Source organism: Mytilus trossulus, chromosome 10 (genome assembly GCF_036588685.1).
Source record: "Mytilus trossulus isolate FHL-02 chromosome 10, PNRI_Mtr1.1.1.hap1, whole genome shotgun sequence".
In the NCBI taxonomy this organism is placed as follows: Eukaryota; Metazoa; Mollusca; class Bivalvia; order Mytilida; family Mytilidae; genus Mytilus; species Mytilus trossulus.
The window spans coordinates 36620503-36637668 of record NC_086382.1 but is presented as its reverse complement, the minus strand read 5'-3'; the positions used below and the strand labels follow the sequence as shown (position 1 = coordinate 36637668).

Sequence of the window (17166 nt, the reverse complement as noted above, 5' to 3'; positions counted from 1 at the left end):
CCATTAAATGTGCTAACAACGAGCTAAGAAGAAGAAGAAGAAGAAGTAACAAAAAAGAATACAGTTGTGAGAAGCCTAAATATATCTAGCTGAACTGCAAAAGGCACCAAGGGACGGTGCTATATGGCATGGTGGGTGCATTTTAAAATGTGTATCGGGACATTAATGATAGAAGTTGCACATAAATGGTATGTCATCCTCGTGCCTGGTGCAGAGGAGTCAGTACTATTTAAAGTGACACAACTGCAAGAGGCACCAATTAAGGGAAAATGCTAATTGACATGCCAAAGTGCACAAATTACTAAAAAGATAAAATATTACCAGTTAAGTAATTTTTTTTTTTATCACAAACAAGAAGGTAATAGAACTTGTACGATGTGTCCTGTACCCCACCATGCCAACCTCGTGCCTAGTGCAGAAAGCCTGGTTAAATATTTATCTTTTAAGTTATATTTCATCTTCATCAATTAACTCACATATATTAAACAAGGTTCATTCCGATAAATGACTGGAACAAGATTGGTAAATTATACAACGTGTATTTCTTTGTTTTAAGTGAGATTGGTTTATATTTGACTACATATACTAGTACATGCTATACTTCTTTGGAATTATATTTCTAAATGATCATTACAAATTTGTTACGACTGGTGGGTGTGGTTTTCAACACTGAGGTATTTTTGTGGGAACTACTGCAGCCTGTGCTCCTCTTCCCGGGTAATGTATCTATATCATGAGTCATGATTCATGCATAATATGTCTCAGGTTATTATTGACGAACATGACCTGTCTTTATCAATTCAAATCTCGGAAATTATAATTTTAAGCAATAGTTTCTTCCTCATATAATACATGAACCAATATAATGTGATTGAATATATCGCTGGTTATATAGTTTCGTTCAAATGTAATGGTTTCTTGCTCATTGGAAAGAACTTAGGTTTCTTTTTCATCATACAAATTTTAAAAAAAGTTTCGGCAAAAGAACTTGTTGCAAGCGTGTGCACATGGTCAATCATATCTGTAAATTTTAAATTTAAGTTGACAGAGACCTGAGCGTTTTTGGCAAAAAAAAATTCCTTTTTTTTTTGGGGGGGGGGGGGGGGTTTGGCACATGTGTTAAAGAAGCCAGCCTCTTCTGGGGAAAAGGAAGCGGTTCAATTGGTTATATGCTTCTGTAACAGCAAAAGACAACAAATCATGAAAAAGTATACTTTATCATCTGGGATTAATGCGTTATGAAAATACTATTCATTTATTTCCAATCAACCCAGTGAGAACATATATTTAGATGGAAAATGCTATAACCATCATCAATTTAGCCAACAACAACAAAAAAAACTGACCAAAGGGCTTGTGCTTTAAAGCAATGAGTAAATTAGCTAATGTAAAAGAGATTCAAACGATACCAAAGGCACATTCAAACTTATAAGTCGAAATAAACTGAAAACGACATAGCTAAAAAAGAAAAAGACCACTGTGACAGACAAACATGAAAAAAAACTAAGGACTTAGGAAAACGAACATTTCCAAAAACTTGGGGATCTCATGTGCTCCGGAAGGGTAAGCAGATCCTGCTCCAAATATGGCACCCGACGTGTTGCTCATTTTAGTACAAACCCGGTAATAAGTCCAATTCGTAGCTCACATTCGTGGAAAAGAGAACAGAATTTAACTTGCGATTTTTAACATATCCGCATAGACTCACTAGTACACATCATCTGTGAAACAGATATTCCATAACGGTTTATCAACTCGTGATGGCATCCACGAATCTTTCGCGGAGGGATGATTTCAATTTCACCATTTGGAACTCTTGGTCTAATAGGTTTCCTGCTATCAAGGAAACCATGATCAGAAATACAAGCCCTGTCATAATCGTATCACTGTGACTGGGGGATATAAAATCCGTATGCAGGCGATGCTGGAGTGTTGATATAGGCTACGGGACCGTGACACCATATGATTTTTATTGGGGAAGGAGGGCTAGGATAGAATGTGTAAAAAGGAAGAAGCAGAACAGGAGTTTTTAGTACAAAAAAGGCAGGATGACAATTTATGTAAAAATAAAAGTCAGGATATAAAAAAACGGCAAAGGCAGGGCAGAAAAGAGTGAAAAATTAAAAGGAAGGACAGAGAAATGCAGGTCCAATTTTTTTGTATCCTCGCCAACCCCCCCCCCCCCCCCCCCCCCCCCCCCCCATTGGTTTACAGTCTAATTGGCGTATACGTATATTGCACCTCTCCTTTTATTAAAAAGAAATAAAACATTTATGAAGGTAGTCAAATAACGTAAAATTTATTATCAAAAATATGAATAATGTTGAATATAAAAGTCTGCTTTCTTCGTCATCTTTGTCGCTTCGTTATCGATCTGAAAAGATAAAAAAAAAACACACCATTAAAAGTAAATACAAAAACCAGAGACATATATACACATATATGTTTTTGACGAAATTAATGCAATAAAGCAAAGCCCGCAAAGTTAAATGTAATATTAAATTTTAATTAAGTACAATGTATAATTAATGTTGAATTAAATGTCTAGTGTCTAGTGAAAATGCTAGTGGTAAGTGTCATAAATAAGTCTTAGATAAACGTTTAGTATTAAGTGTTATTTTTAAAGTGTTCTGTGTAATTTTGCCGAGTGTTTAGTGTAATGTGTAGTGTTAATGTTAATGTCGAGTGTAAAGTGTAAAGTGTGACAGCAGTGTCAAATGTAATGTCGATGATTATTTATTGTAATGTCGAGTGTTTAGTGTAACGTTGAGTGTTTAGTGCATGTAATGTGTAGTGTTAAGTGTAATGTGTAATGTATAGTGTTAGTTGTAACGTGTAGTGATAAGTGTCATGTTTAGTGTAATGTGTAGTGTTAAGTGTCATGCTTGGTGTAATGTGTAGTGTTAATTGTAATGTGGAGTGTTCTATAGTTGTTTATTTCCCCCTTTCTGGCGTCTTTTGTTAAATTGGCAAAATAACTTATGGATCGAGAGTTGTCTCATTGGCACTCATTTCACATCTTCTTATATCTTTTATATTTTATTGGCCAAATCGTCCATAAACTTACCACAGATTTTTGATTATCAAATGCATGTCCTATAAGTTCATCCCAAGGATTTTCCAGGGGTTCATTGAAGATTAATACATCCCATTGACGTACTACAATTGAAATAAAAAATAATTATGTAGAATGTAAAATGTGTTTTTCCAAGTAACATATTCAAATCAGATAAATACGATCAACTTACTGAGGCTGACATAAGGTTTTTAAACTCCACTTAATCAGAAGGAACATACAGTGAACTACTACGCATATTAAAACAAAATAGTTCCTACGCAAAGCTGTTATTTTGTCAGAAAGAACATACAGGAAAGTACTACTCGAATCAAACAAAATAATTCCTACGCATGCATAATTGTTACTTTGTTGATAAGTAAAATATTGGGTAATTTTGATATCATATGAAGGCTAAGTAACTAGTGATTATTTTCGAAATGATTGAAAGATTTTCAGATCAGATGCAGCTGTTTGTAGTACAAAACTTCATGGAACCAGTCATACACATTTTTTAAGAAGCCGTCTGAAGCTCGCCTCCAGGTACATTTTTGTCCCCTCTCGCTGTGTTGAAGACTCATTAGTGGTTTTCGACAGTTTTCTACTCTTTGGTCGGGTTGTTCTCTTTAACACATTCCCCATTTCAATTCTCAATTTTATAAAAGGAATTTCACTCTATTTGAACTGAACAGAATAAACAAGCTCCTTTACTATGGAGACGCGGCTAAGTAAGCGAAGCGTGGACACAGGATTTATATTTTATAAAGAGCATATTTACGAAAAAGTTTACAACGCCCCACACGGCTTCGCCAGGAAAACTAAAGTTAGGTAAATTAAATGGCGTAAACAAATCCAAATGAAAAATAAACCCACACCACCAGGATACAAATCATATCATTGAAACAGTAACAAAATCTGGTTCTCAGTTCTAGTTACATCCGATGACAAAAAGAAAAAGGGAATAAGGAGAGATGTATACCGTAGAGCCGGAGAATAAAAAAACAACAACATATGTTTACCTGTGTTTCTCCTTTTCCATAAAATCTGGAGAACTACATAGTCGCCGGCGATCAACGTCAAAACTTTACAAATAGTTTTCCATGGAAAGTTTTCAAACAGCATACATATTAGCGAATAATCCTGCAAAATAAAAGAAAGACCGTTTTGAATTTTGGTCCGTTGATTTGTTATGATCAAATTTCTAACTAAAATATAATGTATACAGCAGTAAGTTGAATGTTGAGGCTTTTCAGAACATATTTTGCAGAGAATGAACGCATTTCTCCTTATAGCAAAAGAAAACAACAAAAAAAAACTCGAAAGTTTAACACGATACCAGACTTCAATTCGAACTCGAGCTATAACTCCAACTTTTTTGTAAAACTCATAGTCCATATTGATGAATACGAACTTAAAAAAACAGAGTTTCGAACAGTGGTATACTACTGTTGCCTTTATTTAAAATAAACTTGTTCACGGTTACATTAAATGCATACTGATTCTCCGATATAAGTAAAACTCTCCGGAATAGCATAACTGTAATCAAACGATATTTTAAGGACCTATTCATGCGAATGTGTATCAATAAACATGTACAATGTAAGTTATACATTTAAATATTTCAAGTCAGTAGTATTTTTCTGCATTCGAGGTAAGTTTTTGTTTTAGAAAGAATACACAATGTCAACCAGAAAGACGGAGTAAGAAAACTTACCTCAAAATCTAAAAACTCTAGATCAGATGGATCAAACAGAAATTCTTGGTCATTACTGAAATAATAAAATAAGGGTTTACTCTGAAAGAGTTTTGGAAATTGTTTTTGATCGATTTGTCAAAATGATTTTACTAGTGATTCATTTGAGTGACCCTTTATACAAACTCGTGCGCTTGAAAAATGGACCCCCCTTTTTAGAATTTTTTTTTCGGTAAATATTCCTTATTAATTTCTACCTTATTTCACATACCTAATCATCGGGTAGATCATAAATATGACGCCCCGGCTTTCGTATTTTCTAGGAAAATTGTTTAAACAAATGTATTTGGAAATAGGGTGTCCCTAGCGCCTGTGCATACATATGCACACACTACTTTTTAGACCTGTGAGAAACCTAAGAAATAATCATATTTAATATAAGTTTTAGATTAAATATCAGAGGAATTTTTGTAGTCCACAATATCATATCAGTTAAAAAATACAGTCACTAAAGACTAATTGTTCTAAGCTCATGGGTCGAGTCTTATTTCCATTCTCTATTCTAAAATTGAGACACCTTTTACTTTTACTTTGGTAAAAATAAGACAAATTTAGATACTTACAGTTCTACAATAGGGTTATTAACAGACCACGGTTGAAGTAGGACCATAGTTACAATGCTTGCTATCAAAATAACAGCCATACTAGCGTATTGATAAGCAAATTTTCTACAATGGATTGACAGTAACACAACTGCTTCTTCCACTCTTGTCAATTCTTGGGCGATAGTGGTAGCTAATGGTTTTACGTAACGTCACAAGCCTCCCGTGAAGTCAACGGCATATGCGCAACGATATCAACGTAGACTGCATTGCGTCGCAGCCCATGTTCAAAGGTCTAAACAGCAAGCAACTGAATTGATGAAACAATTAACCAGAGCTTTGCACATTGTTGAAGGCCGTACGGTGACCTAAAGTTGTTAATTTCTGTGTCATTTTGTCTCTTGCCAAGAGTTGTCTCATTATCACATCATTTTTTATGATTAGTTGATTTCACGGTTAATAAGTTGATACAGTCTTGGATTAAAGTTTGTTTCACCTTGTCAAACCTTCATATAATTTTATTAAAATTTAGCAGAAGCTTAATCATATATAAGAGATAATGTCTGGCGCAAAGTTTTTAAAATCTATTTTCATTTTCAGTATTTTTCCGATAGATTGACTAATATTTTTTTAAAAGTAAACAATTAAAGTCTTAGATAAACATAAAAAAAGTACGTGACAAGTTTTTAAACCTTCATGGATTGTCATGAAACTTTAACAGAAGCTAATTTCAAAGACCAAAATACAGCACCTGAAGAAAATGTTTGATTTAAATTTCAAAGACCAAAATACAGCACCTGCAGAAAATGTTTGATATAAAGAAAAATCTTTATCTTACAGCGAAGCGGACTTACCTCATGTACCTTTTATGTCAACATATGTTATTTTCTGTGTCATTTTGGGCTCTAATGGACAGTTGTCTCATTGGCAATCATACCACATCTTCTTTTTTATATACACTTTTACATTGACAATACACCAGTTCAGGGAAAGCTTGTTCGCGACCTACAATTCTGAGTGGGTCAAGCGTTTAAATAAAATTCATGCGATAATATGCGAGATTTGGATGAACTGGGGGCAAAGTCATATGGATCATGTATGGTACATATCAATATTCGATGTTTATTAGATCTATTAGGACGCCCGCCGCTTTCCCGTTTACCTGTGAAGTCGTTAAGTGGCATCTGTTTTTGTTAGTTTATGTTAATGTTTAATAAAGTAAAATAAAAAATACTGTGAAAAATTTCGAGACCCAGTGTTTGAAAATTACGGGAGAAAATTGTGAAAGAAAGAAAGAAACTTGAAAATTACGGCTTGCAAATAACCAAAACGAAATGTTTGATAAAGAAGGAACGAGGTCCTTCAAGTCCCTAGAAGCTGTTGAGAACTTTTAGGAAAATTATGTGCAGAAATATCATCTTAGGCGATTGAGAATTATTTCTATAAACATGCTGGCGTATAAAATGGCATTATTTGCCAAAACAGTATATCATACAACGGTGACAATACATTTTTTTTGTTTTAGCTTTTTTCGGGAGATTCAATATAAAGAATTTAAACCGCATAATTTTCATGTAATTAAAAACGAAGCTTTTTGATAAGTTGTTGCTGGTCATAACATATATAGTCGATATCATGAATCATTTATGCGATGTATTCGATAAAAAATAACCATGGCTTCATAAATGTTGTTTTCAATATTGTATAAATAGTCTTATCGTTAAACCTTGGAACAGTATATACGTTTCTTGTTCAAACCATGATATTTTAAAAAATATGTTCCCATAAAATCAAACAGCTTCAGGTCGTCATATGGAATTAAACTCTTAGCAAAAAAACTACACCCACTAATAAGATCTATACAATGTCTTTCCTCTGACTGTTGCATTTGAATAAAAAAAGTGGAAAGTCCAGTGCAATGTATAATAAGACAGTTTCAACATTCATAAATCATCATTATGATCTTGACCTACATGCATGATATGCATGTAACTTGCAACTGGGCGATTAAACAAAACGGTTATTGATGACTGCATGAAAAACTTTAACCTCATGAGACAAAACATGAAGTATAACTGTTTAGGAAAAACGAAGTCCATCTAATACTAGTAGTAAAATACGGGAAAATGAAAATAAATATTTGCAAACTTTTACCCTGGAAACTGTATTTTGGACATAACGAAGCTTCTGTCAAAATTTCCTGAAATTTCATTATGTTTGACAACGACTTTGATGTAACACAAAACTTTAACCACAGACTGATTCTTTAATGCTGAAATAGTCGGCGTTAATGCTGACGACGGAATCTAGGATCGCCAAGTATCGGTTTCGCCAAACTTGTCAGAAAGAAGGATGTATGTCAATAGATCCAAGTAGGCAGTTTAAAATTTCACTCATATATCTTTAAGACCTCCTTGTTTTCTACAAGACGACAATAATTGGGTTTTTTTTTCACATTTAGTATCATTCTACCTATTAACGTGAATTTTCTGACACAAAAATAAAATAACAGAACTGTTCATTAAAAGTATGTAATCAAATGCCAAACTATATATACAGGTATGTGTGAAAATCTAGTTTCTGAAGAAAAAAAATTATATAGATTATCTTTTATTCTGTTTAAGATCTTATTAAATCTGTTTGAAGTGAATTAGATATTCTGTATACAATATTATATATGCTTTACAATATGTCAAAATAAAATGCTGAACGACCCAGACCCCCCCCCCTTTTTCCTAAAAAAAATGTCAATATTTGATGCATTTCGGAATTAAGCACAATAAAGTTTATGTAAATTTAATACACGCATGCAATTAGGGCTTTATAGATTTTGAACATAAATTTTAATGGTACCTTACTGTCAGAACATAATTATGATTATTAAGGGTATAGTAATTGTATCATAGGCTAACTGCCGCCTGGTGAGATTAAAACTTTATGATACCATATGCCCTAGGTGTTAATTGACTTTTATTTTTATGACATAAGATCAGTGCCTAAGATATAGCACCCGTACCTTCTTGAATATATAGACGATCTGCTAAGTGAACACAGCATGAATCTGTCCATTTTTGCGTGAAGGTAACACTTTAAGTCAGGTGACATCAAACGTTCCTTTTGACAGTTTTGTATTTAAGATGAATTAACATAACGGTCAACATATTCTGTTTTAATATGTAAGTGTAATCTTCAGCTTTAGAACAACTGTATATTTAAACTAGTATTTGGTTTTGAAATATACTATGCAACTAGTCAAATGCAGCTTGGGAAATTAGATCACATATAGTGTCACAATATTATTGTCTATGTAACTTCTGTTCTCTGCTGTCTTTTGTCATATATTGTATATATTTTCGTTTCCCATAGCATGCATGTACATGTATGTGCTTCTTGAAATAAAGTATTCATTAATCTGACTACAGTAATAACGATGCCGATCTGAGATCCCGATCGATCTAGCACATGCGCATTGTTTCCCTGAACTAGTGTATTAAAACAGCCATCGTAGGCGAGACACCGTGTTCCGCAGATGCCCAGTTATTATTATGTACTGTTATACCAGTGTCCCAGGTTAGGGGAGCATTGGTGCGCCTTCAAACTAATTTGACCTCGCAAAATTATATATGTGACTGTCTGAAGTCATGCATGAGCGTAAATTTTCGTTCATTATTTTGTACATAAATCAGGCCGATAGTTTTCACGTTTGAATTGTTTTACATTTGTCATTTCGGTGCTTTTTTAGCTGACTTTGTGGAATAAGTTTCACTCATTGTTGAAGGCCTTTTCAATTAAAGTTAACTCTATAGATTGTCTTTTATGATGTACTGTTACATAACTATCCATGCAAGGTTAGGTGGAGGGTTGCGCCGGCCTTCAAACTATTTTTTTTTGTAATTTTATCTTGTTAACCTTTTAGACTTAATCAATTTAATCAAGGATTTGTATAGTTAGACAAATTTATTCAAAGGATCAATTAGTTTACATAGGGTGGATCTAAGTTTACGAGCTCTATAGAGACTTGACGGGAAATAAAAAGGCTTTGATTGTTTCACAAAGCTTTACCGTGATAGAAAAATTAGCCATAAATATTCAAGCCAGATTATGTAGAAAAACAAGGCAGGACAACACGGCAATACCACCAAATTTAAGTAAACTTTTAGAACGGGAAGGATTGTGCCTGATGTTCATATGATGAAATCATAATCTTTCAGTCAGTTTAATTGAAGTCTGGAGCTGGCATGTCAGTTAACTGCTAGTAGTCTGTTGTTATTTATGTATTATTGTCATTTTGTTTATTTTCTTTGGTTACATCTTCTGACATCAGACTCGGACTTCTCTTGAACTGAATTTTAATGTGCGTATTGTTATGCGTTTACTTTTCTACATTGGTTAGAGGTATAGGGGGAGGGTTGAGATCTCACAAACATTTTTAACCCCGCCGCATTTTGCGCCTGTCCCAAGTCAGGAGCCTCTGGCCTTTATAAGTCTTGTATTATTTTAATTTTAGTTTCTTGTGTACAATTTGGGAATTAGTATGGCGTTCATTATCACTGGACTAGTATATATTTGTTTAGGGGCCAGCTGAAGGACGCCTCCGGGTGCGAGAATTTCTTGCTACATTAAAGACCTGTTGGTGACCTTCTGCTGTTGTTTTTTATTTGGTCGGGTTGTTGTCTATTTGACACATTCCCCATTTCCATTCTCAATTTTATTTTAGAAACCTTCAAACTTCAACACACCGTGACCTACAAACGAGCTTCTTTCCACGTACCATCAAAGACTGGAATACCTTAATTACTAATAAGACGTACTGTTAAATATAGAAGATGCAGAGGCTCTCAAGAACAGCCTCACATCTTATTTAACAGAGTATAGTCGCGCAACAAACATTCAATTATAATTTCACATGTCGATATGTTTTTAATGAGCACCATATTGAATGACTTAATTAGTACTTGCGTGATGGGTCTTAGACCTTTGCATTTCAACCATGTAGATGTAGAATTATCTATATATATTTAAATTCAATCAGCTTTTGATTATTTATGATATAAAAGTTATAATACAAAGAAGCATATCTTTTTGCAAGAGAGCGAAGAATAAACAGAAAAACTCAATGATAGAAAAAAAATGTTGAAAGGGTTAAAAATAAGATGCTTTTAGTCAAAGACGGAATTTTTATCTATCTGAAAGGTGGGAAATTCGTTTTATTGTAAAGTTTAAAGTTAAAAGAGTGAGTTTGCTTCTCAGTACAAGATCTTATAAGATCTTAGAACTTGTGCGCCTTGTGCGTTGGTAGGTACACTCAAATAATTTAATTTTGGATGTAACGCGTCTTCTGATTAGCTGGAAGGGTATTTTGCTTATCAGCTCATAGACATAATTCTGTCATGTGACCGGCGTTTTTTTCGCGATTTTCTCCTGTGACTGAAATGGAAATTAGAATTAAATAAAACAAATAACTGTAATATTTTTTAGGTCTATTAGAAATTACATAAAAAATGTGGTGCACACTTTAAAACGACCCGCTACGCTGGTTATTCAGTGTGCATCACATTTTTTATGTTATTTCTGATCATTTCTTCAAAGACAGAAATATGTTCAGTCAGATGCGGATTATTATACATCTGTAGTCCGAACTGTGATCAAAATTATTCAGACTAAAGCGTCTCTGAGACTTGGACTACATTGCAAGATGGCGGACGACGAACATGATGCCGACGGGTATTGCGCATTTAGGGAAATATCTAGTCAAATTCTATCAAAAAATATATACGACAACTATCAAATATTCCATTGCCTTTACCCCAACTATATTTCCCCCTTCTGCACAAGTCATACCTGCTGAATGCTGTGTAGTTCATCATAAGACATAACAAAATCAAAATATTTTTATTTCCTAATCAAAGGGCCCATACCATTTTCCAAAACTTGATAACAAAGTTATTATAAACCCCAAACCAATAAAAATTGGGTGCGAAAGTGAATGGGCGCGAACGGACCCGGATTCCATATCAATTACAAACAATACATTTATACTGCAATCAGCTAGTTTACTGTACAGATAAAGCTATACGTATAAACGTTAGCTTTATACGTCAATGACCCCAACTGACCTATAAGCCCCGCCTCCTTATTGTATTTCATCAACAACATCACGTCACGACCATGACACCGTAAAGTAACAATGGTCAAACTTTTTTCAATTTAAACTTTTATGTCTTCAAATTGGTTATTTATATATCATGTTTATCAAATGTTATTAATTAAGTTCATTTTCGCTTTCTAATTCCTTAATACGCCAATGTCTTACCACCTGGACTACGCTCATAGGGAAATACCCCAAAATGGTACCTCAAGAGGGAAATTCCAAACACTTTTTTTAACAATTTTTGTTACATGTTTTTTCCATTTTTCATTTTTTTTTTCGATTTCAGTATAAAAACAATATACGTATAGTGTCTTGAAATATGAAATTGATTTGTATTCGGCACGAAACGGGAAAATGCTCGGTAGAACCTCGCATTTTCCTGTTTCTAAGCCTCTTACAAATAAATTTCATATTTCAAGACACTATACGTATATTGTCTAAATATACTGAAAATATGGTAGCCTAAAATTATTTGTCATTTTGTGTCTGTTAGAGTTTAAAAAGTAAAAACCCAAAAATACTGAACTTCGAGGAAAATTCAATAAGGAAAGTCCAAAATCAAAAGTCCAAACACATCAAACAAATGGATAACAACTGTCATATATTTCCTGACTTGGTACAGGCATTTTCTTATGTAGAAAATGGTGGATTGAACCTGGTTTTAAAGCTAGCTAAACCTCTCACTTGTATGACAGTCGCATCAAATTCCATTACATTGTCAAAGATGCATGAACAAAACAAACATACTCAAAGAGTAAAAATGTCAAAAATAGGGGTACAGCAGTCAAAATTGTGTATCATCTTAATTACTATAAAAACAGCAAATGTAACGAAGAAACACAAAAAGGCATATTAACATATTCATTTTGCTTATCTAAGAGTTTTAGTATTTTACACATGAAATAAGAAGTTGTGGTATGATAAGCAATGCAACAACTATCCAAGAAATTTCAATGAAGATTAAAGCAATTACAGGTAACATTACAACCTTTAAAAATGAAAAATAAAAAAAATACTGCGTGGTCTGCCATGCACCTTATCGCTATTTGTCTGCCATTACTGGACATCACACAGGTTTCCTTAAAATTTTGATGTCATATATATATAAAACATAATATATGACGTCACATTGGAAAAGTGACTGTTGTATGACGTCAAAAGTTTGAGCGGGACAGATTCTGGGGTCAGCCGGGATTAGCGATTAGGTGTATATGTATATGATGTAAAAAGCCCTACATGAAAAAAATAAACATTCATTACACATAATCACTAATCCCTGCTGACCCTGCAGCTTGAACTTTTGACCTCATATATTGTACACATTACACAATCACATTTCCATTGTGGCGTCAGATATTTTGTTTTATGACGTTAAAATTTTACGGGAACCTATATGTGATATTCATTAATGACGGACAAATAGCGAGAAGGTGTATTGACATTTGGAAAAAAAACTATGGTAGAACCAAAACTCATAGAAAGAGTTCAAATTTGGGTTTTGAGTCTCCTTACGATCTAGAGTTAATTTTTTGTTTGACTCTAAAATTGACTAAATTTCTTCATACACAATCCTAAAAACTTCAACATGTGGACAGAGTTCATATTTTGATTATGAGTCTCTTACCATTCCAGAGTTGTGCCCTTTTACATAAACAATTGTGAACCTTGAAAGGAAGCATTTGTGTGCTCAGACTCATTCATCCTTTTTTTAATATTAATTTTATCAAAAACAAACAGTATTGAATTAATGAGTCTGAATCATGGAAACTGAAAGATGTTTGAAATGGTTTTTCTTCAATTAAATCATATTAAAACACTATTTGAAAATGTCAATGTACAATGTGCATGTATCAGTACTGATCACTTGAGATAATTTTTTAGGCTGTAGATACATTTACCTATCCTTGATTCTCAGTATAGAAAAAAAGAGTTCTACTGAAAAAGTTTGAAGGAATGGCAGGGACAGATTATGAGATCTATAAAAGAGGGACAAAAGATACCAGAGGGTGGTCATTGAAACTCATAGATTGAAAATAAACTGACAATGCCATGCCTAAAAATAAAAAGACAAACAGACAAATAATAGTACAAAAGACACAACATAGAAAACTAAAGACAAAGCAACACAAACCCCATAGATTTTGTAAAGCATCCAAGCAATTGGGATTTTTTAAACAGTTGTTCATAACATGTTACTGTTATGTAATTTTTCATTACAGATTTGACGATTTAGATGATGATATAGATGAAGAGCCATTAGATGAACCAATAGATGGAGAGGTATACATGTAATTTAAATTCAGTTTAAAATAGAGGTGAATTAAGGGGGGCCTAGGGGCCAGGCCCCCCTTTGAACGGAAAATTTTGGTAAATTATTTAGGAAATCCCTGAAGCATGACTAGAGCCCCTCTTGGGCAGTCATTAAGCCCCACATTATGAAAAAAATCTTAATCCGACACTGCAAATGTGCATGATTGAATTTGAGGAATAGATTGCCTGGTGATCTATAGATGTCTGTTGGGAAGTTGATGATTTGATTTAATCATCACACATATTTAAAAAATGTTTTTATCCCTCAGGTCTGTTTAGACTATTGGTAGATAAGAGCTTGTCATTTGTAGTGTTTAATTATAATAATGTTTAGATGAATAATGTCCTATTGTACCAGTGATCACAACAAGTTGTACATATATAAAATTGCAAATTTTTTAATAAAATTTAAAGTATTTTTTCTTCATCAGAAATATTATGTGCTCTTGTTACAGTATGCTGGTTCTCATTTGTGGTAATTGTTCTCAAGGGAGTTTTTTTCTGTGTTTAAGTTTCCCGTTATAGGTTCATTGTTTTAATTTTAAATGGGATCAGAATCCTTACTTTGCTTTAATCAACCCGATTTACCTTTGTTTAACATGTACTGCATTTGTGAATCTCTAATGAAATACTTATTTAGTATTTCTGTTAAGCAGTCATTTTTTGGTGACAATACATGTACATATTATTTATGATACTTTTATGTTCATTTTAAAATATGTACTTTTATTGTAATTGTTTGTTTTGATTTACAGGATCAAGATAATATAGAGATTATTCCAGCATCAAATCTACCACAATCTATTGAACGTCATAAAAGAATTACTACACCTTACATGACAAAATATGAAAGGGCCAGAGTACTGGGTACTAGAGCATTGCAAATAGCGTAAGTATTGAAAAAAGGAACAATTGACTGTTATATAGAACAATGTTATGGGTAGAAAATTATTATTACATTTTCTGGTCCCTACCTTCTGTAACACATTTTATGGAAAATTTTGCTTAAGAACATCTAAAGTCAGGAAAATTTCCCAATGTAGTCTATGTAAAATGTTCTAAAAAATAATAGCAAAATCATACTTACCTCCCTTTTTCCCCAAACAAACTACCCAACTGTTTCCCCTTATGTTGCAACTTCTTTAATCACAATAATTGATAGTGAATCTTTTTATTTTTTGCCAATAGTATATAATAGTAAATGGACACAAGTATTTCTGAATTTACGGTAGTCATGGAAAAGATTGCATTCAAGTGTATTTGATTACTTTGGTAAAGGGAGATAATTCGATAATCTCCTATTTTACAGAATGTGTGCTCCTGTCATGGTTGAATTGGAAGGAGAAACAGATCCTCTACAGATAGCAATGAAAGAATTAAAGTAAGATTTATCATTCAAGGTGGTACCTAACACTACAGGGAGATAACTCTGTAAAATCAGCTAAACGTTTAAATTACGTTGTGTTGTTAAGGGAATTTTAAGCTTTTCAATGATCAAAATTAGTGTTTGTCAAACTGCAATATAACCAGTGTAATTTTTCTGAAAAAATGGTTGATTCAAATTTTTTGAAATTTTTATATTTTTGTCAAAGGGTCAAAGTTAATATTTTGTCAACATTTTATGAAAATTAAACGAGCTAAATAAATTTTAGTCAAGGTGTTGGGTACCACCTTATCATGATAATTAAATAATGTAATTCCTTATTTGGAGTTCAAAGAAAATTTATAAAGTAACTATGCAATAAGACATTTATGGCAATTATGATTTTTTTTTCTAACTGAGTCACTCTTAAAATTCAACAGTGTTTATCGTAAAACAACTCAATTAGAGACAAATTAAAAGCTACAGTGAACTTGTCAAAATAATGTTAGATATGACAAGTTAATAAAACAGCATTCTATGAACATAGTTGACTCCCTGCAGGTTTTGTTAAAAAAATCACTATACTGGAACAAAATGCTAAATTGATCCGTAACTTATCATGGTGTCAAGTTTATAACAAATATCAAGTCAATATTTTCAAGGGTGAGGGAAAAAAAGGGGGAATAATTATTATTTGAGTGAAATCGTTAAGTCCAAGGACCATAACTCTGCAAAATATCATCAAACTGAACAAAATTTGGACTTGATCGTTTATTGGAACCGAGACTAGCCTTCAAAATACTGGACTGAGTCTCATTTTTGGGGTCAGGTCTGAATTTTTTCTTAAACTGTATATATTTGTTATATATTATGTCTTTAATAAAGTCCTTTTAATCCACTTCTTCTTTTTGTAGAGCTAGGAAAGTACCCATTATAATCAGAAGATATTTACCAGATGGCAGTTATGAAGACTGGGGTGTAGATGAACTTATTATTCTAGAGTAGAAGAATTATGTGCAATGTAGCAAGACTAAATATTTGTTAATTTTGTATACCTTTTTTAATATGAAGATTTGACAGTACCTTTTATTTTACATTGTCATTGTGTAAATAAACTCATATCATGAGATACTCGTTGTTGATGGTTCTCTCCAGATTCATACTGATTATTGATGGTTCTCTCCAGATTCATACTGATTATTGATGGTTCTCTCCAGATTCATACTGATTGTTGATGGTTCTCTCCAGATTCATACTGATTATTGATGGTTCTCTCCAGATTTATACTGATTGTTGATGGTTCTCTCCAGATTCATACTGATTATTGATGGTTCTCTCCAGATTCATACTGATTATTGATTGTTCTCTCCAGATTCATACTGATTATTGATTGTTCTCTCCAGATTCATACTGATTATTGATGGTTCTCTCCAGATTCATACTGATTGTTGATGGTTCTCTTCAGAAACATACTGATTGTTGATGGTTCTCTCCAGATTCATACTGATTGTTGATGGTTCTCTCCAGATACTTTGGTTTCCTTCACCAACAAAAACTGGACTCCAAGGATGATTCAAGTGGCTTTATACACCAAACAATTCTAAAAATATTTGTAAAAGTAGTCCCCCTTTAACTGAAATTTTCTTGAACTTAAGCAAATTTTTGCATCACCAATGATGGAAAGAAAATGCTCAAATTTCATTTTTATGCCCCACCTATGATAGTAGAGGGGCATTATGTTTTCTGGTCTGTGTGTCCGTTCGTTCTTCTGTCTGTCTGTTACACTTCAGGTTAAAGTTTTTGGTCAAGGTTGTTTTTGATGAAGTTGAAGTCCAATCAACTTGAAACTTAGTATACATGTTCCCTTTGATAATATCATTCTAATTTTAATGCCAAATTAGAGAATTTATTCCAATTTCACAGTCCAGTAAACATAGAAAATGATAGTGCGAGTGGGGCATCCGTGTACTATGGACACATTCTTGTTGTGAC

General features: G+C 33.1%; 2 protein-coding genes across 2 annotated transcripts; one reads left to right on the top strand and one right to left on the bottom strand.

The window, feature by feature from the left end:
- Positions 1 to 2270: 2270 nt before the first annotated feature.
- On the bottom strand, positions 2271 to 5538 carry LOC134686211 (uncharacterized). The gene is made up of 5 exons (XM_063545888.1): positions 5372 to 5538; positions 4770 to 4824; positions 4075 to 4195; positions 3068 to 3159; positions 2271 to 2374 (listed from the first exon to the last, which is right to left on the bottom strand). Exons 1-5 carry the CDS (start codon positions 5449 to 5451, stop codon positions 2306 to 2308), a joined length of 417 nt encoding a protein of 138 aa, XP_063401958.1. The 5' UTR covers positions 5452 to 5538; the 3' UTR covers positions 2271 to 2305.
- Positions 5539 to 10993: 5455 nt separating this feature from the next.
- LOC134687284 (DNA-directed RNA polymerases I, II, and III subunit RPABC2-like) lies at positions 10994 to 16303 on the top strand. The gene is made up of 5 exons (XM_063547438.1): positions 10994 to 11074; positions 13721 to 13781; positions 14567 to 14700; positions 15121 to 15192; positions 16089 to 16303. Exons 1-5 carry the CDS (start codon positions 11046 to 11048, stop codon positions 16177 to 16179), a joined length of 387 nt encoding a protein of 128 aa, XP_063403508.1. The 5' UTR covers positions 10994 to 11045; the 3' UTR covers positions 16180 to 16303.
- Positions 16304 to 17166: the final 863 nt, after the last annotated feature.

Excerpts from the sequence above, each read along its gene's own strand:
- LOC134686211 (XM_063545888.1), bottom strand. The coding sequence starts at position 5,451 with ATGGCTGTTATTTTGATAGCAAGCATTGTAACTATGGTCCTACTTCAA. Across the intron at positions 4,825-5,371 it reads AATAACCCTATTGTAGAACT|TAATGACCAAGAATTTCTGT; the intron begins GTAAGTATCTAA and ends TTATTATTTCAG. Across the intron at positions 4,196-4,769 it reads TAGAGTTTTTAGATTTTGAG|GATTATTCGCTAATATGTAT; the intron begins GTAAGTTTTCTT and ends TTTATTTTGCAG.
- LOC134687284 (XM_063547438.1), top strand. The coding sequence starts at position 11,046 with ATGGCGGACGACGAACATGATGCCGACGG. Across the intron at positions 11,075-13,720 it reads GACGAACATGATGCCGACGG|ATTTGACGATTTAGATGATG; the intron begins GTATTGCGCATT and ends TTTTCATTACAG. Across the intron at positions 14,701-15,120 it reads ACTAGAGCATTGCAAATAGC|AATGTGTGCTCCTGTCATGG; the intron begins GTAAGTATTGAA and ends CCTATTTTACAG.